Source organism: Aphis gossypii, chromosome 1 (assembly GCF_020184175.1).
Source record: "Aphis gossypii isolate Hap1 chromosome 1, ASM2018417v2, whole genome shotgun sequence".
NCBI classification, from domain to species: domain Eukaryota; kingdom Metazoa; phylum Arthropoda; class Insecta; order Hemiptera; family Aphididae; genus Aphis; species Aphis gossypii.
The window spans coordinates 70,273,824-70,301,386 of NC_065530.1; the positions used below are offsets into that span (position 1 = coordinate 70,273,824).

At 27.0% G+C, this 27,563-nt stretch overlaps 1 protein-coding gene across 6 annotated transcripts in view; it reads right to left on the reverse strand.

The window, feature by feature from the left end:
- The window catches only part of LOC114125145 (follistatin-A), a 72,630-nt gene that overhangs the window by 20,686 nt on the left and 24,381 nt on the right, over positions 1-27,563 (reverse strand). For 3 of the 6 annotated variants that reach the window (XM_050210963.1, XM_050210962.1, XM_027988662.2), the window contains exon 2: positions 26,297-26,488. In XM_050210963.1, the coding sequence (XP_050066920.1) occupies positions 26,297-26,408 (112 nt within the window). In that variant the 5' untranslated portion in view covers positions 26,409-26,488. Of the gene's footprint in view, positions 1-26,296; positions 26,489-26,616; positions 26,766-26,834; positions 27,098-27,563 lie in introns of those variants that run through there. The other 3 variants (XM_027988665.2, XM_027988664.2, XM_027988663.2) reach the window with 3 other exon arrangements.

Consider the following 27,563-nt stretch of genomic DNA (forward strand, 5'->3'; position numbering starts at 1 on the left):
ATTTGTATTGAACGCGACACTTGTGTTCTATATATTTTCCATACGCCCAGCTTGTGATATTAACAAAATACGATATAATATTATATATAGTCGTGTGTAAAGTGCCTCGCCGACGCGTGTTTGCTCCGGTCGATCGTTTACTATTTTTAAAACAGGATTAAAAACGTTTTAAAAGTCAATTTACCGACTTTCATCACGAGTGAGTTCAAATGGTATATGGTGTACGTTTTTGTCAAGTCTGTTGTAAGTATAGGGGAGGGTAATTCGGGCAGTAACGATTATAGTAGTGCGTAGTATCACTGGATACGAGGACGAACAACACATATAGTGACGCCCTGTATAATTCCATTACACAGGTATCTGGTATACCTACATAAACATATACAATAATAATATTATACGTAATAAATGTGCCCGGCTGTTCCAAAGCCTATGGATAATAATAAAACTCATTACGCTCGTATTGTATATGCGTCTGTATTGGCGTCTGGACGATAGGTATACAAACTACAATCGTATTGATACAATAATGATATATGTTGTGTATAATGCACAGCAAGATGATCGGAAAGTAATTATATATTGACTATTGAGTTTGAAAAATTATTTCATTATAATGACTACGGTAATTTTTTCAGTCTAATATGTTTTATAACGTAACATATGAATATAATATATAATTTTGTACTTTTGAGTGACGATATTAATTAGCGACTAAGAGTAGTGTTATATCGCATAACACGTGTAAAACAATAATAATATGCAATGTATAATAATAGTATACACTATATACATTTTCATTCGTTTATGTTTATAATTTAATAAAGGAATATTAAATGCAAAAATTGACGATAATATTGTGATAGCTTACGGAATGATATTGTTGCAATTGATACTGGAATATATTGCATTATATAGAAACTCTCAAAACATATTTCTAACTTGGTATTGTACATTGAAATGAAAACAATTCCACTAACAAATCTCTCGAGTGTATATGTGTATAGAACCATATTCATTGTATTCTTGAAGAAAAAATAAAATAAACTAATGACTCCAATTCTTTTAAGTTCGTGTGAAATTTAATATAGTCAGTAAACTTGACTAATTTGAATTTATGCAAGAACCATAGCACAACATAGGTATGTATATTATTATAATATATTTTAAAATGATTTTCGAGTTGGCAATTTAATTACCTATAACATGTATTATACCATTGGGTTTAGAACATTCTAAAATCAATGATTATACTATAAACGACAGCGCCGAAAAGTCCCATTCCCATAATACTATCATTTCGAAACGAATTTTATATTATTAGAGTAGTAACATTTTCTAGCAGGTATGCAATATTTTCTGAATAAATATATTATTTTCTTATTGCATAAAATGTATTACCTATATGTGTTGTTTGTATAATATGTAATTGAAAGTTATGACACATACTAGAAATTTTTCACGCATTATATAGGTACATCAATAGATTCTGATGATGAATTTAATAGGAATTACACTGGCTTAATAGATTATAATACGACGTGCCCCCGCTGAGTTATGTGAGTTTTTTACGGTAATTGATTTTACTAATTCATGATATGAAAAAAAAAGCAATTCGTTTCTGGTGATTATAGATTTCTAATATCATTGAATAAAGTCACTATAGTGTTTATGCTAAATTTGAATTCAATGCAAAGTTATTGTATATCAATATATGTAAACATAATTCTATAAGATAAGAAGAACAATGTTCATTGGGTAGATATAAAAACATTAATATATTTTATGGTATAAACTGTCTCTAAAATCAATATTTTTTAAATTACAGAAAAATAACCAAAGTCGTTTGAGGAAAATCGATTATATTGAAATATTCAATTTTATTAAATTTAAATGCTCATTAATACTAAAAAAAATGTCAAACGTCTATAAAATTTTAGTTTAAGTACTATTGGTGAAAATTTTAAATCATTACTTATTATTTTCTTAATACAATTACAAAAATATTAATTTTACCGACAAGTATTAAAACTGGTTGTACGAAGTATTCCCGATTTCCTGATATTCTTAGATAATTTTTCATAATATTATTAAAAAAAAGTACTAGTAAATTTTAAATTTTGATCCTACGCCAAATTTACAAAGGTTCTACAAAAACTTTGTTACTAAAAGTCACAAACCACATTAAAAACTATAGAAAAATAGAGCAAATTTTCTGTTAGTGAGAAGTTATGATCGACGAACACCCAAAAATGTATCGGATGAGATTGAAGTATTAGACGATGTCGCCTAAATTATATATAATTATCGTATAAAATTAACGAACCCTGTGGTATCGAAAAATACCTATAGGTAGTGTCCATATATATATTATTATTTATCAACAAAAAAATATGAAACACGTTCAATGAGAAGTATAGACTACACGAATATAAAATAATACTACAAAGCAATAGATATATAATATTATACCAAATTTACGTCAAACCACTATCGTACGGTCGAGGAAAAAAAACGCCACTCCATAGTTATGTATACATACATAATAATAATATAATTATTTTCTTATTTTTTTCGAGTGACATTGTCTTTGTAATAAATTATAATATAGTTTTAAAAGCGTTTAAATATTTATTTTCATTGAACCGTGACACGTCTGCGAACAGCATTACTTAAAAAATCTGGTCTAAACACAAATCGGAGTTGTAGGCGTGCGTTAGACGACATAGGTACACTCGAACCGATTGTTAGACGGAATAATAATATATACTTATTTTACCAACGTATATACTCATTTATAAGAGCTTCGAACACACCTGCAGTTCCATGTTTATCTACATCGTGCACATAAATAAATATCAGTTTGCGAGTTCCTAACGGGACGTAATAATATTATAAGTATAACTACTGCGATATATTATATGGTAGTAAATAGTAATCACAAACGTCGACGATGACGACGGAGTCCGTTACCGTGATAACGATCAACTTCGGTACGACCCGCGTACTTGTATTATTATAATAGCGTTTTCGTTATCCGACAATAACCCGAGAACACTCCAAGCGGCGTACGGTATTTGTATTTTATGGAAGTTACGTCACTGCGGCGATACATACAGGTACCTAGGTGTATTGTACATAATGCATTATATATATTATATAATATATATATATAGGTATTTGACGATTCACCAATCGTGTCTAATTTTTCATTGATTAGCGTTCACATTATGTAATGTTATTCTAATTCTGATTTTGAAATTTTTAACCATATTTTAAAGACTGCATCGTATAATAATCGCATTATAGTGCTCTCTTAGATTTTTCTCGCCGTTTATAAAAAGCACCGTCCAGAGATATTATATTCTCTCGAAATCAAACAATAAAACGCGCGATGCACACAAACGCTCTACCCAAGTGTTGTTTACCTGTGGATTTAACATAAAGCGGACTGAACGACGAGCGAGCGTGTAATTGCACACGGTAATGGTAAACCGCGAGCACATTATTACTGTTGTTTTAACAACAACAACAACAACAACAACAACAACAACAATATTAGGTATAGTACCGCGCAATTACTGCGGTGACGCGGAAACTTAAACACGCGTGTGCACGATGATGAAACGGGGCCGGCGTTTTTAATGGACGTCGCGCGTGGCACTTGCGAGGTCACGGCGTGCACCCGCTCCGGCCGGGAGGACGAACGGACCGACATCGAAAAGCACCGAGTTGCACATTACACATTTATATTATACGAGTACGATACGTAACTGGGGCAAGTGCAGCATCAGTAATTACGTTGTAAATATTACAGTAAACGCCGCGCACACAAGTCCGCCGTTTATCCGAATAATACGTATATATTTATACTGCGATTTTGCACATTGTTGTGCGTATAATATATATCGTGCGCAGTACACGAACGACGCACGTGACAATGGTAACAAACTGATAATAACGTCACCCACCGCACTCGTCCCACTTGCACCGCAGTACATAATAGTAAATAATGTAATATCGCGAGCCAACTGCAAATAATGAGACAAAATCTGACGGAAACGATTTAGTCCACGTGCAGTGCAGCGCGCGAATTTAGGTCAGGCACGCGATCCCTGAGCGCGGTTTCAGCGGGTCCGGTAATGAGTTTGACACAGTTTCCCGCTGCACAGCCAACAAACAACAACTGCGATGTATTATTATTATTAACATCATCGTCGTTATTAGTATTATGCACTCTACATAGCTGCGTGTACCGCGCGCACAAGTGAATACTATCGATTATTATTATAATATTATTATTATTATCCCGTATCGTTGTAATATAGTGTAGGTACCTATATAATATGATATTATAATATTATAATGTATAATATATCGTACACTTCACATAGATACCAGAGCGTCGGTAGTATTCGACGGTCGTGAAAATGAGGTTATTGGATTTTGGTGGAGAAGGAGTGACCGAAATCATATTTTTGAAATTATTTATCTCACATCAGTGCATTACATTATAATATTATTATTTACAATCGACAGTATATGCACTGAAGGATATGACTGTTTGAATAACGTATCGAATGAAAAATTCAATAGGAGAGATTATTTATGTTGTAACACATAATCATAAAAAAGTACTATTAAGTACGAGTATTAGCCAAATATTTTGTAGGGATTTATCCAAAAATTTAATAATTTGCGTGTTTGTCATAACTCATTAGATTACTAATTAACTGTATAAAAATAAATGGTTAAAAAAAAATGTTTAGCTTTGTAAGTTAATTTTATTCCAATTGTTTCGATTAAAACTATTAATTAATTTACTAAACTTTAAAGCACTATAAATACAAATGATGCATAATTTATAACATAAGCATTTTTATAATAACATTTTAAAAAAATTAAATAAATTTTGCTGTTAGTACTCGTAGAACTTCGCGTTTAAAAATTTTAAAGCTACGATGAAAACATTGTCAAGTTCTTTTTTTTTTTTTTATTGAAATTTCATATTACCAATCCATAATTTTTATAAAAACCACGTGCAGAGTGACATATAAGCTGTACTATGGTCTATATTTAATAATAAACGCCACTATATTATTATTAAGATATTACACAAATTAAAAGAACATTTTTTAACTGTTTTTTTTTTTGATTCGTTTAACTGTCGTCGTTAAAATTTACGAGTTAAGAAAATCCAAAGTAGTCGTGAACACGATAGCCATCATTTCATAACTTCTTCCCAAATAAGGTGTTAAGTGAGTATAGATTTCTGCGAACCGATAATTACGCCCCCGATAGTTATACTTGATGACCAAAATTGACCGCCGGTATAATATTATAGAACGTCATTATCATCATTGTTTATACCTACGTACAGTAATGTTTATGTGTAGTAATAATAATATTTGCGAAAAAGGGTACATTTAAATTGTGTTTAATAATAGAAATTAGAAGGCGTTTATTCCAGTTAGGTGATAGGCGTGTTAAAGTTATACAGGAATAAATTTTTTTTTAAGCACATAGTGAAAAAAATGCACACAGCTTATTCATACAATTTTGGATTTTTGCAGAGTGAGGTTAAAGTGTAGATAAAACTAGAAAACTCGGTGACTCAACTTGAAATAGCGCAGTAAAATAATTCAGCGATATTTATCTTTAATCGTTAGGTACGCTGATATTGGTGGTGTTTTTTTTCAAGTGGTGATAGTAGTTATATAGCTGTAGAGTGACTGAGAATAATATTCTAAATTGATGATCGCATCACGAACTTCGAATGGTATACATTAATAACGTTGAAAAATCAGTAGTTTCACTGGTTTCAGAGGAATCACATTTCGGCAGAGATTAAAGCACGCGTAATGTGATAACGCAAAAATATAAGTAGGTAATGCTTTTATTACACATAAACATAACGCACAAACATAAAATATGATATTCCGTCTAATTTGTGCTAAATTGAAATCATACTATCTTTGTTTATACTGCTTATAATAGTTTATTTCCGAATGAATAATTGCAAAAATTGTGTACAAAACTTTGTATTGAAATTGATACGTTTAATCTTGTGTACCTATATCATGCTCATTGGTCACATACACGCAATGTATAAACAGAGCTTTGATAGATTATAGAAAGAGTTGGGCAGAGTGTATTTATTTGTGTCTAAAAACACTTTTTATAATAAGAGAGATGCTTTAATTTTAAATTTCAATATATTTTTTTGATAGAAGAGTAAATTTAGTTTGTAGTTTGAGGAAGGAAACGAGAGTCAAAAGTAAATAATTTGTAGTAACTTTTTTTTATAATTGAGAAAAACAAAAAGTTTTACTCAAATCATATTAGGTCAGTTAGTTATATTTTAAGAACCCGGGAGGAAGTAATGCGAAAGCAGTCTCCTCCCGGTCGTCGGTTCCAAACAGCAAAAAAAAAAAAAAAAAGTTAAGTTAAAAAATCGATTTTCTTATTTTGTTGTAATTAAAAAACAAATAACCGCAGATACTTGAACTTTTCACAAATACGTGTTATATAATATGTATTAATATAATATACGATTATAATAATTAAATATTAATAATAAAATAAATATAACGTTTTCAGAAAAATTAATTCAACTTACTGTATTAATAATTTTAAAATAAATTATATACCATTATAAACTTAGTAATTTTAGGTTGATAAATCATCATCGTGATCAAGTTCGGTTTTAATAAGCAATTGATTGAAGCAATTATTGAATTCAAATTGAACACATAAATAATTATATCGCCTTACTCAATGACGAGAATCACTTGAAATCTATTGTACAGCAAATTAATTATCTATTTCCCTCTTTTTTCATTTTTTTCAGATCTCCGGAAAATTAAGATAGACTGTTAATATTATAAGTATATTTAAAAAATATAAAAAACGCAATTTTAAATTGTGCTATTATTTTCTTTCTTTCGTGAACATCGTACTGTGACATTTAAGACTTTTTTGGCAAACGTGAATAATGGTTTTCGGACGATTTAAGTAGATTTATTATTTATTTTTTATGGTTTGAAATTTTGAATATTCACATGGATCTTCGTTGAAAAATCCACCATTTCATTGTATGAAAATCATCACCTTGTACATATTATAAAGCGGTGTATATTATATTATGTTTTACTAGCTGACCAGCTGCACCACAACCACCACCGCCAGTCATTTTATCTGAGCTATTAATCTCGGACCAGACCTGAACACCACGACAGTCACACGGTAAATCATAGGAGACGGATAATGAGAAAAAATAAAATAAAAACGTAATAAAAATTTTTTCACCACACACATTTAGCGAAAGACTGAACTGTCATTCGTGTTTGTGAAAAACGAGAATAGAAAACACGACTGTACACATTGTACCTACTATAAGAGTCTTATTAATATGATGGCAACACATATTATATCCATGTTGTGCTTAAGTGACATTAGGTAGTGTTGTAAACGGTGGTGGTGGTCTGACTGTTTGAAAGCCATGGGTTATCAGTTTATTACATCAATTATTCCATAATAGTAGAATACTATATACATTTTACAGTCAGTGAAAGTTTACAGTCCCGTACCTACGAGTATAATTACATACATGTTTATATAAAAGTTAAAGTTTCAATTTTTTTAAGAATTTAGAGTTTAAATAGAAATCATCTGAGATAAGAATACTAAAATATATGCATATAATATATAAATGCATTTGATTTGAAAAAAAAAAAAGGGAAAATTAGTGGAAAAATAATATATTTTAAATTTTAATACACATTCTCTTCGTTAGAAGAGAAACATACATATAATTGTAAATTGTAGCAAAGGTACTCGTGTTAAATATACCTACAATAGGCTTAAGACATGTTGTCAAAATTATGGAAAATATTATTAATTGTTATAAAGTTATATGCTTTTTAAATAGTTTGATTATTACCAAAACAAATACATTGTAGGTTATTTTTTTTGTATAATTACTTTCCCATATTGAATTTAATAGTTAATACTATTTTAGTGTATTGAACATTGTTATACATATATAGTTATTTGTTTTTAACCTTAACTAAATTAAAGTGAACCTCATTTTATAGTTAAATTTACTTAACGATTTATTCAATGTATAATACAAACCACTATATAATATTGAGTACTAACGTATACCATTTAGAAAACCATCTTCTCAGACATTTAAATTTATTTATCAATGTAGACATGCTATCATTATTAAATGGTTTTACTCATTGAATATCATTAAAAAAAATAACAATTAAAAATGTTTTTATATCTATACTCAAAATGAAATTGTATGTTTAGCAATGCTACAAATAGCTTAACAGTGAACACGCATACACACAACGACTTTAACGCGTTTATTACACTCTGTGATTTTACTCTTCTTACAATCCGTTAAAATGCAACAGTGATGATTTTAGTAATGGAAAAAATGAGAAAATTACAGTAATATAAGTAATATAGTATTAAACATAAATAATAACTAACAACCAACAATGTGGCCATGAGACGTATACAAGTTTTTTGTTCAAATAAAAAATAAATGTAACAGAAATCATTCTATTTATTATAATTATCCACAAAACAAAAATAAGTGCCACAACTCAAACTAAACCACTTACATTACGAGTTTTTACTATCTTAAGTATTTTTAAATGCTTGCAATTTAAAATGGACTTAGACAGTATGAAATAAATCAGTATAATATAACAGTACAAATTATAACCATACATATTTATACGTATATGTTTTGTGTTCATTCACTGAATAGTTGAGTGCTCTGTACTTAAACAAATATAATATTTTATAATTGTTTATTTCTGGTTATTTGTTTTTTATTGAGGGTATATTTCAAAATATTTGGTTTTTGAATACAAAATAATTATTATTGCTTTACTACTCAATAAATTAAAAAATGCATAATAAAATTACCATTAGAGGTACTACAATGATATCATGTTAACATTTGATAAGCCTGAGCTACTTCGATAATATCATATATATTTATGTATAAAATACGTGACGATTATAATTAAATCATTATTTAATAACTGCATTTTGTATTTTATATACACAATTCTCTATGTAATCCCATAGGCAGAAAAGTAAATTATGAAGTATATAAACGTATTAAATACCTACACAAAAGAACTGAATATTTTTATTATTAATGATTGTTTATTTTAACTAGCTATTTATATTTAGCTAATAAATGTGTAAAATCTATTTTATTATAAGTTTTTTACTTACTAAAAATAAAAATTACAAGATACACGACTAAATAAATTTAAAAATATTTGACATAAAACAACAAATCAACGTAGAAGTTTGTTTTTTTACTTATTTTAGCCCCAGGTGAAAAAAAAAATATTTTATAAAAATAAACTAAGATTCATTTGAATTCTACAACTCTACTCATTATTTAGGGTAGGAATTTAAGTACGATATTCAGAAATCAATAACAAACAAACGATTTAACTTAAGAAAATATATTTTTTCTAAAAGGAAAAAATAGTCCTGCATATAATATAATATTATTTTTTTATAATGAAATAACTATATTTATGAATGGGCATGATTACAGTCAAAATCACTACGCCGACACAATATTTTACAAAATATTTCCAATAATTATTCAAGTTAATTACAAAAGTATAATAATACTAATAGTGTTGTGCATTTACTGAGAACAACTATAATATACCAATATTGGCATCAAGAATTAATGAAAATTATACGTTTTCTGCAGTAATAATATAATATACTCAGTATTACATTAAAAAATATTTCACATATTAAAAAAGCTTAAACGTATAGAACCATTGGATATTGACTTATTGATAAAATACAAAAACCGAAAGAGAGAGAGACATTTTTGTTTGGGCAATACACACGTTTTAATTAGATGTAATCTTCTCGAGACATACAAATATAATGTGGAATATTTGGCATCTATGCGTATGAATGTGCGATGACAGGAATTGGTAAATATTCATAAATTATAAATCATGAATGATATTTAATCAAACCACACCTGAGGGATGACCGTTTAAATGCATAAGATGTGTATAAAATAATATATGTATACGGTTATTATACTTTGAGCGACCATTACTCGAATCAGGTTTGATAAATTATGACCGTCTACTTGTATTCGACTATAATACGAAATCAAAGAACGTTACAATGTACAAGGTGAAAGTTTGGTATGAATTAAGTTCTCGCATTAAACATTTTAACTGCAGAGAGCTACCTGCACTTATTAGAACGCGCTAACATTCACACTTAAATTCTTCAACCGTCTGGGAAATGAAGCGAAATGCCAAAATACAACATTTATCTTTATTAATACGTAATTTATTTTTCGTATTTCTTTAGAAAATATTTAATTTTGGTACCTATGCGGTTTACTCAACGTCACAGGAAAAAAGAAATATATAAGTCTTTACTCTTGCATATGTTTTTCTCCGAAGGTCTTAAACGTTAATCTTGCATGAGTATTATTAGACAATAACAGACTAGAATTAATATTTACTCGAATATATTTCAAGAAATCTGTATTTCAGAGAAAAACAATTTTAACTTCACAAATTTTATTTAATATTTATAGGTATAGGTACATGTGTAAACGATATTAATGATAAATTTATGCGAATAATAATGAAAACTAAAATTACTAGGTACTATAAATTTGTAAGTATACCTGAGCAAACAGTTATGTATATTACAGTAGGTGTTATGTTTATCGTAAAAATGTTCTTTTTAAAAATTTGTTTTCCAAACGATAATGTTAATAAATGAAATATTTATACAATCATAACATTTTGGCGATGTGAATACCATCACGTAATTACGTATTATAAAACAAACGAATATATTTGCGATGAAAAGTCAAAAATTTGCAGTATTTATCTGCAATATTGTCACAAGTAATGTGAAATGTTACATGTAATTGAACCTGTCTAATAAAAACGCAGAACACGCGTATTTTATTTGCATAAGAGTGAGTTGGTGTATATTGTAAAATAAAAATGTTGAAACCGCGGATTCGATAGTATAAGATTATAATTTATAATGTACATTATAATGACAAATCTAAGTTTCCCACCTATACGTCATAACGTATATTCCCTTTATATAACGTGATACGATGCCCAAATAACACATTTTCTATTATCAAATCTTACGCATTATGCGTGACATCATCTGTGTTTTACGCTATTATACAGCGTTAGGTATTTTTTTGCTGAAACCGTTTTTTATAATAATGTCTATTTCCTATCTCTTTTGAGGGCGTACGTTCGCGTGGTCGGGTATGGAAAAATGAACAAATCTTTTATATATTTATAGCCGCTGCGTAGGTAACAATCCTCTATAACATAACTACCGCGTAATTATTTTAATATATTTGCAGTACTTTTTTTCCCCCCAATTGATGTAATAATAATAATACTATATATTATCATTTCGCGTTTTTAAATGATATTTATAACGTGTATAATAATAATGCTATGTTGTATATTATAGTCTTCGTAGGTGGACGACCGCGACCGCGTACCTACACGCATGAACAGCGTCGAATCACGAATGACGTATATACATCATATTATTATACCAACATTCTTCAATCTTCATCTTCGCTCTTATAATACTTACAAGATACGGCCGAATCTCTTCCCAGACGTGTCCCCCTAATAGCCTAAACTAATTGTTCTCTAAAATAGTAAAATGTATACAAAAGCACGTGTAAAGATTAATGCAAATACGTATGCCTTTAATATTATATTTTATTTTTTATAATAGTATAAAATCCAATCGACGATCGTTAACCACGGACACAAATTTTTTTAATCCAGATTAATAGACAATATTGTCGATATACTCATAACTGTTTAAGCACCTACAACAATATTTAGATTCGTCGCCATCGCCGGTGCGACGCTATGTCAGAAAATGTGCAGCTTGTTTGTCTTGTTCAATAATATTGTAATTATATGATTCAACACACATAGTGTACATATGGATAGTTCGTGATAATTCGCATGTGGTTTTCCCAAAAAGAAAAAAATGTTAGTAGTGTTGTATACAATTTAAGATGTGATATTATGGTACCCGTCGTTTAGAGAATAAAAATTATTAATTATATTTTTATATTACTCAATAATTTAGTTTAGTGGTTTAGTCTGCAAAATACGTTGTATACAAAATACAAGTATATATATGAATGTCTAGACTGCCCATGGCTGTGCTTTTGTGGTGAATGTTTCCCGCCGGAGAAATGTAAAATCACATAAATATATCAAAACGTACGCGAAATTATGCATTGCCACCGGGTGCAACCGATGCAATTTTCGTCTTCGGTATAGCAGTGTATATATTACATGGTTTATAAATTGAGACGAAGATTGCAGTGTGCTAGTGTATAGTGCTGTTGTAGTATACAATGTATAATATATACACGTGTATTGAAAAGCAATAATTTTTAACTCGTATAAATAATATAAATCGATCATAAAAAAAAAATAACTACAGGTCTGAGTAAGTATATATATATACGTGGTTATTATCTTACATAGGTATAGACTTGCGAAACCGACGATTTCATATATAACTATTTAATGACGATACAACGGATAACGACAGCAGTGGTTTGTGAGCAATTCGGTGGAACATTTTTTTTTTTTTAGTTTTAATTTTTTTCTACGAATTGATACGAAAACATTATAATATACAGATAGAGGTACGACTTATAGAAAAAATGTATAAAAACATAATTATATGAGAACACTCACTTATGTGAAGTATGTGAATCGAAATTTATTACTTGCATGTAACACGTTAATGAATACTATGTATGATGTGCGAACGAGACGAATTGTATTTCTTACACTATTAGCCTGGTCAATCTAATAACAGTAATAACAATAATTACATATAGGTATCATTTTATTTACCGCCCCAAAGATGACCATTGACCACCGAAAACCACGACGGAGTGACCAATACAAATTATATACCCCCTATATCAGCCTATGTGTAATATGTATGGTGTATATGAATACTTAACGAATTTATGCGCCGATCAGTGTGATAATAATAATGATAAAATCGCCGACTACGCAATTTATTATAACTGACATCTACCTATTCGAATCATAAGTACGTGCCTACTTGTTTATCGAAGAAATAATTTCCATATCGTTGACCTACCTAATACCTACCTAGCTGAATTCATAGCTCTCTCATCAATACTAAAACGATCAATTTTATTCGGATTATAATAATATATAATTGCAGTAAACCGGCCTTTAAAAAAAATTATTTGAAGTGGAAGTAAATTATAATAACATATTTATCACTCAAGATCTGATTATTTTTTCTTTACCTGCTTATTGCAGCTATACATACTTGCATATATTAAACAAATTCAATAATAAAATATTATGAAATACGTATCTATCGAGTGTAACTGTAAGCTATAATTATACATTATTATATATATGTACATTGTACATTGGACATTGCATATGATATATTATAGTGCATTCATTTTTAAAACCGAACGTATACTTCTTATAAATTGATATACATAATACAATATGTATATTTATATATGTTAATTTAGGTTGTTTTTAAATTGTTAAATTAAATTGCGTATCTTTAAATTAACTGTTGTGATTTATCTTTTATGTCAATGTTCCACCAGTGGGAGGATTTTTCATTTTGGAAAACATATCTTTATTGCTACATTATAGGTATCACATTCACTTATTGTTCTGAAATATTATATAAATATGTAACGGAGCGTGTGAGTAATAAAACAATTTAAATGAGAATGTAAGCTACATTTTGCGTATAGTTATTGGCCCTTAAGCAATTTATTTTAAATGTATTACATTTTATAAAACATTAGATAATTCAAAGTTAAAAATAATTATTACTTATAACTATCTTATACGACCTACCTAGTATTATAATTTTTGTAAGTTTTTTTTATATGATTAAGAATAATGCGCGAGCTAAAAAATTTCTGATGACTATATTTATTAGTAAATATTAAATAGCACCAATCATGTTTAATATTTATATGGTAAAACTTTATATTAACATGTTTGCTTTTAAAAGTTGTTCTTTGTATAATATTTAATTTCCTAGTTTCCGAGTAAAAACAACTTGACCCTATTCACGGAAATATTTTCATAAATAATAGTTTATAAAAAAAAACGTTATACAGTTAACAATAGTAGGTAAACAAGTGAAATTAGAATCCACATTTTGGCAAGCTACTATAGTTCACCATACTAAAGTATACTGAAGAGGGTTGAATTACCATATATTTATAATATTCCATTTTTGGCAATAAATAATAAAAATATGTATAATAATAAAAGGAATGAGTGAAAATTCAAAATAGTTTAGTATATTTTTGTAAACGAGTAGTCTTAGAAACACAAACCTTAAAAAAATAAAAATGTGATGCATTTATCATTTAAAAAAAAAAGATGTTTATTTTGAAATTTCGAATATATTTTTCTTATGTAGGTTAAAAATATCGTAAATTTATGTGATGGTATAAAAGGTTTGATATAACTTAGAATTTAATACAACATTTTTTATACGAGAAATTATTTACTATCAATTATAATTTTAGTTAATGCCACATTGACACTATTATAAAATTGGATTTAATATTTCGAAATTAAAATTATTATCAAAATTTTAATTTTCCTTAAAACATATCTTTTCAATGTTAAAAAAATCTTTTTTTGCTTAGCGAATACGTATTTCAACTATAAAGTTGCAATCATCAGCACTTAAAAATCGTAAACTTAACAACGTATTCAATTCTTATCTACCAGTGACCTCCTTTTAATTTTTTCTTTTGAAAAGACTTACGTTTTTTTTTTTTTTTTTTTGTTGTTGTTGTTACAACTTTAAAAACTAAATTTTTACTAAGCAAAAATGAAATACAATACTCTAAATGTTTAAAATAGGTAACAATATTTTTAATTAATATTAGGTAACAGAACAAAATAGTGCTAAGTGTAAAGTAATATTTCAAGAAAAAAAAGCAAATTATTCAAATAGAGATTAATTCCATTTAAGAACATTGCTCAATAAGATGGTTATCATTACTGCAACTATACATTGTATTACAAGGCTAAATATAAGTGATTGTTATAAAGAGATAGAATTTATTTTTATCTTAATACCTACCTGCATCAGTGAATTTTAAATTCAAATTTATAACAAATCAATCATTTTTATAGATTGAAAAATTATAATTATTTAGAATTAAATTTACATAATAATAATAATAATATGATATTAAATAAACTTTAAATGTATTTATTAAATTTAAGTTAATATAAATATTAATTACCTATACAATAAGGAAAAAATTAAGCTACATACTTTAATAATTTTAAAACAATAATTTAATTAATTTAATAAAAATAATAATAACAAGGGCTCGGATTTTAAAGCATAATAAGCAACTAAAAAACACACAATTGTCGCGTTTATTTTAAAAAAGAGAAAAAACATGACTAAAAATTAACACGAACTAGTTATAAAAATTATTAAAAAATTTGAAAAGTTGATTTACATAAAAAAAAAGAATTAATTACTATGTATTTCTCTAGATTTGCAGTATTGAAAGTGACTATACTGTCCGACGGAATATTTTTAAACATAAAAAACGACTCTCTACATCCACTGGATTGATCGATGCATACTTCATACAAGAGGTTTCAAATTTCAGTATTAAATCTTAAATTTTGAAATGATCGGTATCGATATTATAGGTATACTAACCGTATAGGCGAACTGCTTGCTATAATATGTAGATCGATAGTATATACGTTTAATATATTTATTAAACTATAGCCGATAACGAAAACAATAATAATCCAATACCTATAAGGCATTCTGGGTTTTTACGTTTTTATTAATTAATTTTTTTATTATTACTATAGTAGCACAATAAACATATAAAAATTCTACAGCTGAAACAACTGAAAAAAAAGCAAAAATAAATTGGTTTATTTGGAATCGGAATGACGTGAAACAAATTTATACATAAAAATAAAGAAGCATATGCTTTAAAATCTGAGCCCTAATGCTAATAATAACTTAAACATTTTAATTTATTTTCTCGTGTTTAATATTTATAATTATTATAATTATTTCAGTAATAGAAAAATTAATACAGCGGCTATACAGTAATGTAACAATAATTCATGAGTGATTGCAAGACACGAATTAAAAAAAAAAAAAACGATTATATATATATTATTATACATCGTTACTATACAACTAAAATGCTAGGTAGTAAGTTGGTCAAAAAATGTTAATACTTTTATCGGTTAGGTTATCTAAATAGAAAATAACATATAGACAGAACCATAAAATTCCTTCAAGATCTTTGTTGTCATATTAATTCTATGCCTCAGTTATGCAACATCTCCGTGACACGATTTATTTTCAGTATCACAAATTTTTCTACATACAATAGCATATTATACACAGATACATGGGCGCTACTATAGAGTACATAATCCCGTTATATCTATTGATTTGATAATTACCTTTGTATTATAGTACAATAACCACTGTCCCTACTCGTTAAAGCTTTATATACGACAGAAAGAAAACCAAACATAATCAATATTTTTAAATAAATCATTCATTACAATGTTCACAATCGATTAACCACCATTTATATTTTATATTAAGACTATAAAAAATATTACGCTAAGCAAATTTTGAATAAATTAATTCTGTTAAATATTTTAAACATTGGTTCACCGACATTTACACACGGTACACCGCAGTATTTATAGATTTCTTCAGTCACTTAAAGTCAAATAATTTAAGTTTAAAAACAAAACAAAAAACGGTATTAATAATAATTATTAGACAATTTATTGTTAAATGCACTTAATGCTGCAGTCGACTTCATTGCCATCCGCAGACGACGGCGGCAAAACGCATTCAATAACATTATACGTATAATAAATAATATTTGTACAGTATACCAGACAAAACTTTTGCAACTATCCTTCATATTTGTATTATATTCTATTGCCTAGACAATCTGTAAATTCTAATGAGAGGTCTAACTACGAATATATTTTTACAACAATAATGTATATTTTTCTTAGTTATATTTTTTATAGTATTACATCTTTTTTAATGGTATAATGAAATACGTAAGGTAGTCGTATATTTTGCAAGACGTAATTCGTATCAAAATTATATCCAAAAAATATTACTTGCAATTGAGTATTTTATTAATTATTTTTATAACTTACTAATTTGTTTTTAAAATTGATGTATTGTATGATACTTCTTTAATTATCTACTTATTTAACATTGTTAATTAAAATTTAACGTCAATAGGTTATTATGATTTATAGACTACAATATAGTGAAGTTTAATACACGATAACGATTAAAATAATTTATCTTATGATTTATTATTAAAATGTTTTGGAGGTCGTAAACAAATATGGTTAAAGAATTCATGAACGAATACATAATAATATCATACATAAAATACCAATCAGATTATATAACAATATATTATTAAGAATATTAATGGAGATGATAATAATTATTGTTTATTAATGTTAGAAATGTATTATTCTTGTATTATAATATTATAATGTCATGTATTTTAATATGATATGATATTGAATATAACATTTTGAGTACTTTTTATATGTAAAAAAAAAAATTTAATAAGCATTCTTAAGGATAAAATATTAATTATCTTTATAGAATAATTTATTTATGTACTTATTAGATAAAATGTTTGTTTTTGTTTGAATGCGCAGACGGGCAGACACTTACTTAAAAATAATTCTCATAAATTATAACTCACCTGAAAACATAGGTTTTACTTTTAATGGTTATATAGTGTTATATTTATAAAATTATTGAATTTCAAAATGACATTAAATAGTACAGTCGTTACATCAAGGTCTAAACAATTAGTCTACACCATTAATTATTTTAAATGTTAATATACGTGAAAAACATACAGCATAGGTATACTGTAATAATATATGACTAAGTTTTACATAAAGATGTTCCATACCACGAAAGGTAGTTATATATTTAAAACGTTAAAATAAATTAACTGAGGCATATAATTTGTTTAACAGTGACATTTATTTTCCACGTGTTTAGTTCGATTATATACCTATTATTATACAGTGCCATATATCTTATACAATAAATCGTTCATATTAGAAGGATACGAAATACACAAGCTTAAATTTTTGTAGAATAAAAACACGTTTTTTCTTTCAATTAGGTATGTTTGGAAGTAATAGGATTCGTATTTTTTAATGGATTTATAATTTATAATGATATACTTTCTCACTTTATTTTACAAATTATTAATAGAAAATAAAATATAATAGGTACTGTGTGACAATTAATGTCAACAAAAAATTTTAATACAAAATTAACAAAAATAATAAACTGCTTGTTTCTATTTTCAATAATCTAAGAAAAAAAAATATTTTTGGAAAGTTAAATGTATTGACTTAATTTATTTCAATAAAATAATCTCAACTATACAAATTATACATATATATTTTTAGACGCAATTAATAAATAAAAATTCGTTTTCTTCTAAGTATGAACGATTCATTTGGATATTTTGCTTGAAAATACGACTTTTTCTAAAACTATTTTTTTTAGTAAGTACCTATGTATCTATGTTCTATAATAACCTCATAAATATTTTTTAAAAATATTTTTCACAAATCACTAGTAATGTATAGATTATATTATATAGTTATTATTTAAAATAGGGTGATTTTTATGAACCGTTAAGAACTTTTTTGGTTTTGTGTAATTAATTTATATCCAATTTATGAAAATATTGTATAATAGAATTAACCAGGATTTGTGTACAAAATACAAATGTAAAATAAACAACTGCACACACACACACTTTACTAGTAACCATAATATCCCAGTATAAATGAATAGTAAAATTTTTGTTAATATAATTACTGGGAAAACGACTGTTTCGTACCGTACTGTATAGCTTGATATAAAACATATAACACGTAATATTTTCAATTACTTTTAAAGTTTGGGCAAGTCAAATGTGTGTAATCGTCGTAAACAAGAGATGAATCGTTTCCGGTAAAATGTTGGTCTCATGACGTTTTACAATGATAACATGGTTTTTTTTATTGGGTGCGTCTCCCCGCTGCGAAGTCAACATACCGCAGTTGACTTTGGCTAGACGGATCCTGTAGGTACGTCTGATACACCTCTCTTCATTGATGTCTTGAAGCGTCTCCGTCGAATCTATTGTTGTCGGCACCATTCAGCTTCGATATAATGTATCCACGACCTTGATGCAAATAAACCTTCGTCTAAAGATATTTTCCCATATAATATCTACTCAACATTGGATGGTTGTTTTTATCGTAACGACGGAGGTTCACGTATTGTAGCACATCATAACTTGTAAATAACTGATAGACGCATCTATTCAATGTTCTGTACATTTTATGTGTATAATGTTTTGGATATAGACGTTCAAACAAAAATTAATTGATCAAAATAAAGATATAACGATACCACATTGACCATTAAATTATTTTCTGAAAAACTTTGCAACATACAATAGTATTATGTGTAGTACATAATTAATTATGTAATATTTTATTTGTGTCAACGTCCTCTTTTTACTTGGGTCAACTAAACTATTGAAATTATTTAAAACATTTCAGATCTTGGTTTTTTATAATGATTTCTAAGTACATTTTTAGCTATATTTTATCAAAGTTATAACAAAGAATAGTAGGTATTAAATTTTATTTGATTTTTCTATACCTAAATTATTATTTATACAAATTGATCCTTTAATGATAAACAGGGATTATCACAAAAATATTAACGTTTTTGAAAATATTTCTATGGTATATTTTGAGTCCACTACAAAATTATATTTATCGTTATTATTTTTTATGATTTCGAATTTTTTGAATAAACACATATATTTCTTATTTCACATTCCGAAGCAGCATATTTTCAAAGAATTTCATGCATACAAATCATCATTTGACGTTAATTAATTATAAGTATTTTATGATAAGTGTATGTTAAATGTTGAATATTTTAAGTCGTGGTAAGTGGTGAGTAAAATAGAATACTCAAGGGTCCCCGAAAAATATTGGACCACTTATATTTAAACTCTAAATACTTAAAATAAATTATAAATAATTAACTACTCAACTACTCGTTAAAAATTCCATTTTTATACAAATAAGTATAGAAAAATATTATTCTGCTTAATAATACAAAATTAAAAATGTATGTTATTCTTTAAAATAGTAAATACTATGAAATACTTCAATTAAATAACTAATATAACGTAATTATGAATTAAAAACATAAATAAATTTGTGAATTTTCATTTATTTATAAAATATATATTATAAATTGTAAAATTAATGATCACCATTTATATACGTTAAAATACTGACCTATTATATATAAATGTATAAATTATACAATACTATTTAAAATTATATGAATACCTATTGAATATTCAAAATAAAATGATAAACGATTATAAGTAGATACACTGATATCAACCTAATAACTAAATAATTAATATAAGTAATAAGTTACAATTATGTAAGAAAGTTTTGTTCAACACCAGAATTAGATGATAATTTTCTTAAATAGAATTTAGTAGGTTTTATTGGCAACTAATTCCTTTATAATTAAAAAAAAAAAAAAAATAGACTCCTTTAAAATCGTAAAAAACAATACGTTTTTGTTTAAATAATTTTCTTTATTTTATACTATTAAGTCAATTGTAATAAGTTATTTTATTTGAAAATATTCCACAGGTTAATTTAAAAAAAAAAAACTAAGATCAAGAATAAGAAATAAAATAATTTAAATTTAAATATTTTAGAATGAAAAATAATCGACTGTGGGACGTGTACGAATAAACGAATAAAAGCAACATTCTGGAAGAGATAATCATTTTATGAACTTTTAAAATTAATTGCGGTTCCGTTTTTAAAGAAACGCATAAAAAAAATAAATCTTATCTAATAAAAAAATCATGTTTACACTCTTAAAGGTAGGTAGTTACATAGTTATGCTCGAATCGTCCGTCAAAACAGCAAATGGGATTAAATATGAAAAATTAATGTGTCTGGTAAGCCAGACGGCGTTGACACTATATTCGTCATATATCTATTGTTCGATAAGACATCATGTGAATGGCAAAAAAAGAACTATTAATAATAAAAACCTTTTGAATATGCGAATCGTTGTTAACAAAATATACGAAACACTAAACGCGTATTGTGGTTACCACAAAAAGCGTCAGTGAGTGTTAGGTGCTTTATTGCGCGCACAGACGTGTTTTCCTTACAGAGACATTAATGATTTATATACGCAATAAATAAGCTTCTATTAAAGTGAACGCTAAAAAAACAAGAATGTTGCTCACAGTAACAAATTATTCGTTTATAATTTTGAAATTCATTATAAACACCTGGATAACACACCTAATGAAAAAATAATAATTCCCTAAGTATTATCTTTTTTAATTTCAAGATCTATATAATTCTACTAAACTGTTTATCATAGTTTATTTTTCCATTTACGAAATAAATAGTCAATGCAATAAATAAATAATTACATGAATTTGATAATATAATGGCTATTAAATTATTAGGTACGTCTACAATTGTTTAAACTCAATACGAAATAATAGGTAATTATATATGTATACTAACACATTGTAATAAGAACGGTATTAATAATATAAAATATTTATACTATTATTATCAATATTATTTTTATAGTTTTAAATGATCTGAGAAATTTCATAATAAGAACCATTTAATATAGGTATATAAATATTATATCATAAAAACACTCACTTTATAAACATTTTTATGGTTTTCAATAAGTTAGATGTTTTAAAAATATATTCATCACTGTCAAACAAATGAAAGTGTCAACTCACATTGTTTATTTTTGTTCGTATATCGACTCACAAGTTTCCTCAAATGACCCAAAAAAACTAGAAACTAAAAACTTCAAATTCTATTAAAGATTTCTTATTTTTGTTTTATACTAGAATAGTTGTTTAAAATTGTTTGGAATAAATATTGTGCTTTTAAATCATCCATAATAATAATATGAAAGAATATTATTTATTATACATTTTTATTATTATAACCACAATCGAACAGATAGATTAATTATTCGTAAATTATTTTCACAATTAAGTAACATTTCAACTATTCTTATTTTATTTTGTTCAGCCTACGTTAAACATTAATAATACATTTTTTCTGTTATCGATATTTTTTGATTCACTCGTCTAACTTTTTATGGCAGATCACCGATTCCATAATAATATATAATATAATAATATGTTTTAACAGTAACATAATCTACATTAATAATTGCAACTGCATACGGCGAAATAACTGAAGATAGAAGAGAACATAACAATTATAATGCATTGACTTAATGGAATACGTTTTTAGAAAAAACTATAAGTTTTTAATGCATATAGTTCATAATGCGATCATTATAATACATGGCAGATTTCAACTTCAGTCAATTTCTAGTATTAGTCGTAAAAGCTGGGAAAATAACAGACCTGAATAATATAATTAAGTATAATAATTTTTAAAGTGTATTTGATCAATTAAATTACCTACTATTGAAGATAAAATGTGTAATACCATAGTGTAAGGTACATATTTTCTAGTCTCATCATATAAATTACTGCAGAATCATTATTTGGGCTAAACACTAATTAGTTTTAAAATATTTGAAATATCAATTATATATTGAGCTCAAACGCTCAAAATTGTTTGCTCTAAATCTGAGTTAATGATTGTGACAAGCAGAAATTAAAGTACCTACAGACATTACACATTACCCCTCAAGGTTGTTTATATTTTAGCACCATCACATGTAAAAAAATTGAAATTTAATAAATAGAAAATAACTAATTACCACATGTTAGAGATGTTAGAAATAAACAAAGAAAAATAAAAGTTTTCAACCGATAAGGCGTATTAAGATCAAATAAAATAACAGCAAAAGTTTTTTTTAGGTGTAGGTACAACATTTGAACTTGTATTTCGATCAAAAGTTATAAATTGTAAACTGCCGTAGAATGATTATAAAATAATATTAAATATAGACATGTCGATATTACTAATTTAATTTTGATTTTATTTATGTAAAACTTACTTAACCTAATCTAGCCTAACCTTGTTTGCTGAATAAAATATAATTTTAATGTATTATTATGTTAAGTTTGATAATGAAATTGTTCATGTTCTTTATAGAAAAAAACTTTTCTACCTCCTATAACTAACATTCAAAACTGCTGATGTATAATGCATACAAAAAAAAAGTCTTGAGCGTTTTCAGTGCTATATCAAAGGGGGTTCGAATAGGAGAAACTGAAATATTATGGCCAATGTCGTAATAATGATCGATCGCACGAGAAATTCGGTTTGATAGCGATTTGATCATTCTTGATAATTCTTTGACGAAGAATAACGTATGGGCGGCGATGATCTGCTATAGTAATCAGTCAAAAGGATTTGACTTGTACCGCCACTGCCATGGCGGTCTGAGGAGACGATGCGGAATTGACTAAAAACGTAATAATAATCGCCAACGACTGCGGTGGTGCAGGCGGAATACCGTTAATGGCACCGCGCCGGGCAAGGTCATCTGATTTGCGCGCGCGCGCGTGTGTGTAATATTATTATGTCTGGAAGTGTATAAAATAAACAGCGAAAATAAAAATTAGACGAGACACATTTATTTTACTTATTTTTTATTTTTTTAATATTAGTATTTACGCAGATAGCAATAATAAGAAACGTGAAATAAAGAATCACGGACACAAGAACAAACATTTGTAATTGCGTAATGATATGTCTATAGGAGCGTCTGTCTGGAGGAAACGTATATGTAACTTCTAAGAAGTATGACTCGTGGTTACGATTGCTACGTTAAACAACAATTTTACAGTGCCTCATAACAATAATAATTAAATTATCGAAGTCTAGATTCTTAGTTCATGATATGTACAGACGTACAGTAAAAATACAACTGTTTGATTGTAAAAAAATGTCAACAATTTCAAACCGTAGTTCCTCGATTCATACATCAATTCTTTTCAATCGACTTTTTATAGGATTCGTATTTATGTGTATAATAAAAAAATACTATCTTATGCATTTATTGTAATGCATGCATTATATATGACGTATTTGTAAAAATAAATACAACAATTATAGTAAAAAATAATTTGTGCTCTAAATTGTAAAATAATCAAGCATATTAATATTATAATGTATTTATTTTTTTATTTTTTATGAAATAAAAAAAAATTTAGAAGATTATCCTTAATCTTTCTTTATCAGTTCTAGACTTAAATCAATTTAAAATGTACTATTAAAAGATTATAGTATAGCTATATTATACAATATATATATTTATTATTTTACATTTTTAAAATGCTCACATTGAATATAGAAATCTTATAAACATTGTTTTAACCAAATCAAATATCTGTCTATAATGTTTATATCATAAATATAATACAATATATGTATATAAATAATCGTGCCTGCATTAATAACTCATGAATTATTGTTAATAAATTAGTTTACTTTGAAAGGTGTAAACATTAATATAATATTATGTTGTATTGTATAATATTACATTTACTATTACTATGTACCAACTATTGTATACAATATACATAATATTATGGTTAAAAATATAATGTTATAAATAAATAATAATTTATAGTTAGCTCAATATTATAAGCGATTGATTTATTTTATTAGTTGGTAGATATTCACTGACACTAATTTTTAATAACCAGTTTAAACTTCAAATAAAATAATAGGTATACCTAATATTCATTTTATAGAGTATAATAACTTTTTAAATATTCAATAGCAATCATTTTACTGTCCTCTTTATTTTGTCACATTTAACAACGTAGTTATTTTACACAAAGCTTTATCTAAGATCGTTTGTGTTCTATCGTCAACTGGGGTTAGAAAAAAAATATTATAACGTTGGGTCTAGTCGTTTAGATCATTTATGGTCTTCCTGTATAGAAGGAAAAAATAATGAAAATGGTAGACAACAATTGCTACGTAGTTTTATAGCATTTTTATAGTCAAAAAGTCAACGCAATGACTACTAAGTAGTTGAATATAATAATAGCATAAATCCATTTAAACGAATTACTCTAAATTTCAAATTTTAATAATATAATAAAAATAATATTAATTTTAAATTAATATTTATGTTAGAACAAATTCAATTTTTTCAGATTGACATATACTGGTAGTTAAACTAGAAAAAACTAAATTAAAATAATAATAAATAATATCATAGAACTGAATGATTATAAAAATGGAAAATTAATTATTTCAGTAAAAAAAAACTATACTAAAGTTTTGATTCCGAAAATTTTCTGTTGGATTAATATGCGAATTGAAAAAACTAATGTTGATAGTTGTTACAAGTTTAGCACTCAACAAGATTTTAAAATGACTTACATAATATTATGTATGTGTAGGTAGTAGTATACCAATTATATTGTAGACTTATTATTATATACCACTACAATTATATGGGAAATATGTAAAACGGTTAACTGATATCTATTTAAATACAGTATTGTCTTAGAAACTACCTACAATAAAATGTTGTATTATTTAAATTGTTTTTAGACTTTTTTTATATACTGGCATATACCTTGTAATAATAATTTTATTAAAAATGTGTTCCAACTTTGAGGTTCAAATACAAATATATACGAGCATCTATTATAACTTATAAGTATATGTAATATTATAAAAATTAGATACTATATTATTTTCAATTCAATACAAAATATGTGTTTACTTTCGACGAATCTTTATAAAGCTAATCGTTAAAATAATTTTTCGTTTTTACCGTCGATCATAAAACACCGTATATGATGTGATATATACGAGAGGCCCTCCTAGGTGAATGTGCAATGTATTTACAAATTAGAGATAAATATCAAAACAACCGTAAGAAATATTATAATAGTTTTATGCACTATGTATTATTACAATTTGCAACGCGTCTACATTACAACCTTCGTAGTTGTCTTTCAGCTGTATTTTCCTTGATTAAAGAAAATTTAAATACTTACTACTAATATTATAACAAACAAGGTTACACTTACCCAACACCAAGTCTAAACTGCACACGTGTAGGATGGCAGAGAACAAAAAGTATTTGGGTTTCCAAGCCACCGGGTACATGCTCTTCATGGAGGCCACACCACAGATCGTCATAGAGTGAACGTGCTCCGTGATAAATTGAGGACACCATTCTGCTGATGTGCATGAATCACCATTTTTGAAACGGTCGTCGCCTACAAAAATAAAACATAAACACATTAAACAAATAACAATCAATGGGCATTCGTCATTTTGACAATTCTATATTGTACATTACGTATTTTTATAGATTTATTAATAAATAATAATTCATATTAAGTACAATATTTTCAGTGTAAATTGCCGTTATGGGGAAACATTCAAAACATTGAAAGAGCTTTTTTTACGATTTTCTGCGTTTCTATTTAATATTCTTATGATGATGTTATTTTGGACAAACGCATTCAACATAAAAACTGTGAATAGAAAATATTTCATAGAAAAAATATACTTCTAACATCGGTTTCATTTATAGGTGTTAACATTTTTTTTTTATCGTACATCATTAATCAGTCGCCGTCTTTCATTAAAAAAAAATTCTAACTAATTTTTAGTATTGTGTTCGTGCACACACATACACACACATACACACGCTTCCGCGCACACACGGGAAATGCGCTTTTCGGCCTTGAACTGCTATCGACGGCTAGTCAAGTAGGCGGAGGCAACCGTTCCACTTGGAACCGCACCAACCGCTGCGATCCGCCGGACAGTCGGTTCACGAAAAACGTTGAGTCTACCTTTAGCGCACACATACATGCACCTGTGACTTATGTCTGCACCGTACTGCCTCTGTAATATATGTGTCTCCGTGATAAAAATAACCAGATATCTCGGCAAAAAGTCATTATCACGACTGATAAAAATGTTCTTTTGGGACTTGGCCCGTGACGTCAGCCTCCGAAGACGACGTGATTGGTTAAAAGCTGACATACCTAATTACTTGGCCACGAGTTATTTGTATACACTTGCAACAAGAGTTTCGCGGTAACAATATTAGTGTACATAGGTAGGAAAGTTATTTATATATATATATTATGTATTATAGAAGTGGTAAACATAATAATATACACTTTCGTTTTTTTTTTTTATTGGAAAAGACTGTCTGGCCGAGTCATCCTATTAACGCCGTTTGAGCCTATTACAACTTAAGTGATATTTACCATATTTTTAAATATTCTACTACATACGTATATAAATTATTAGATACTTGAACACATTTTAAAATCA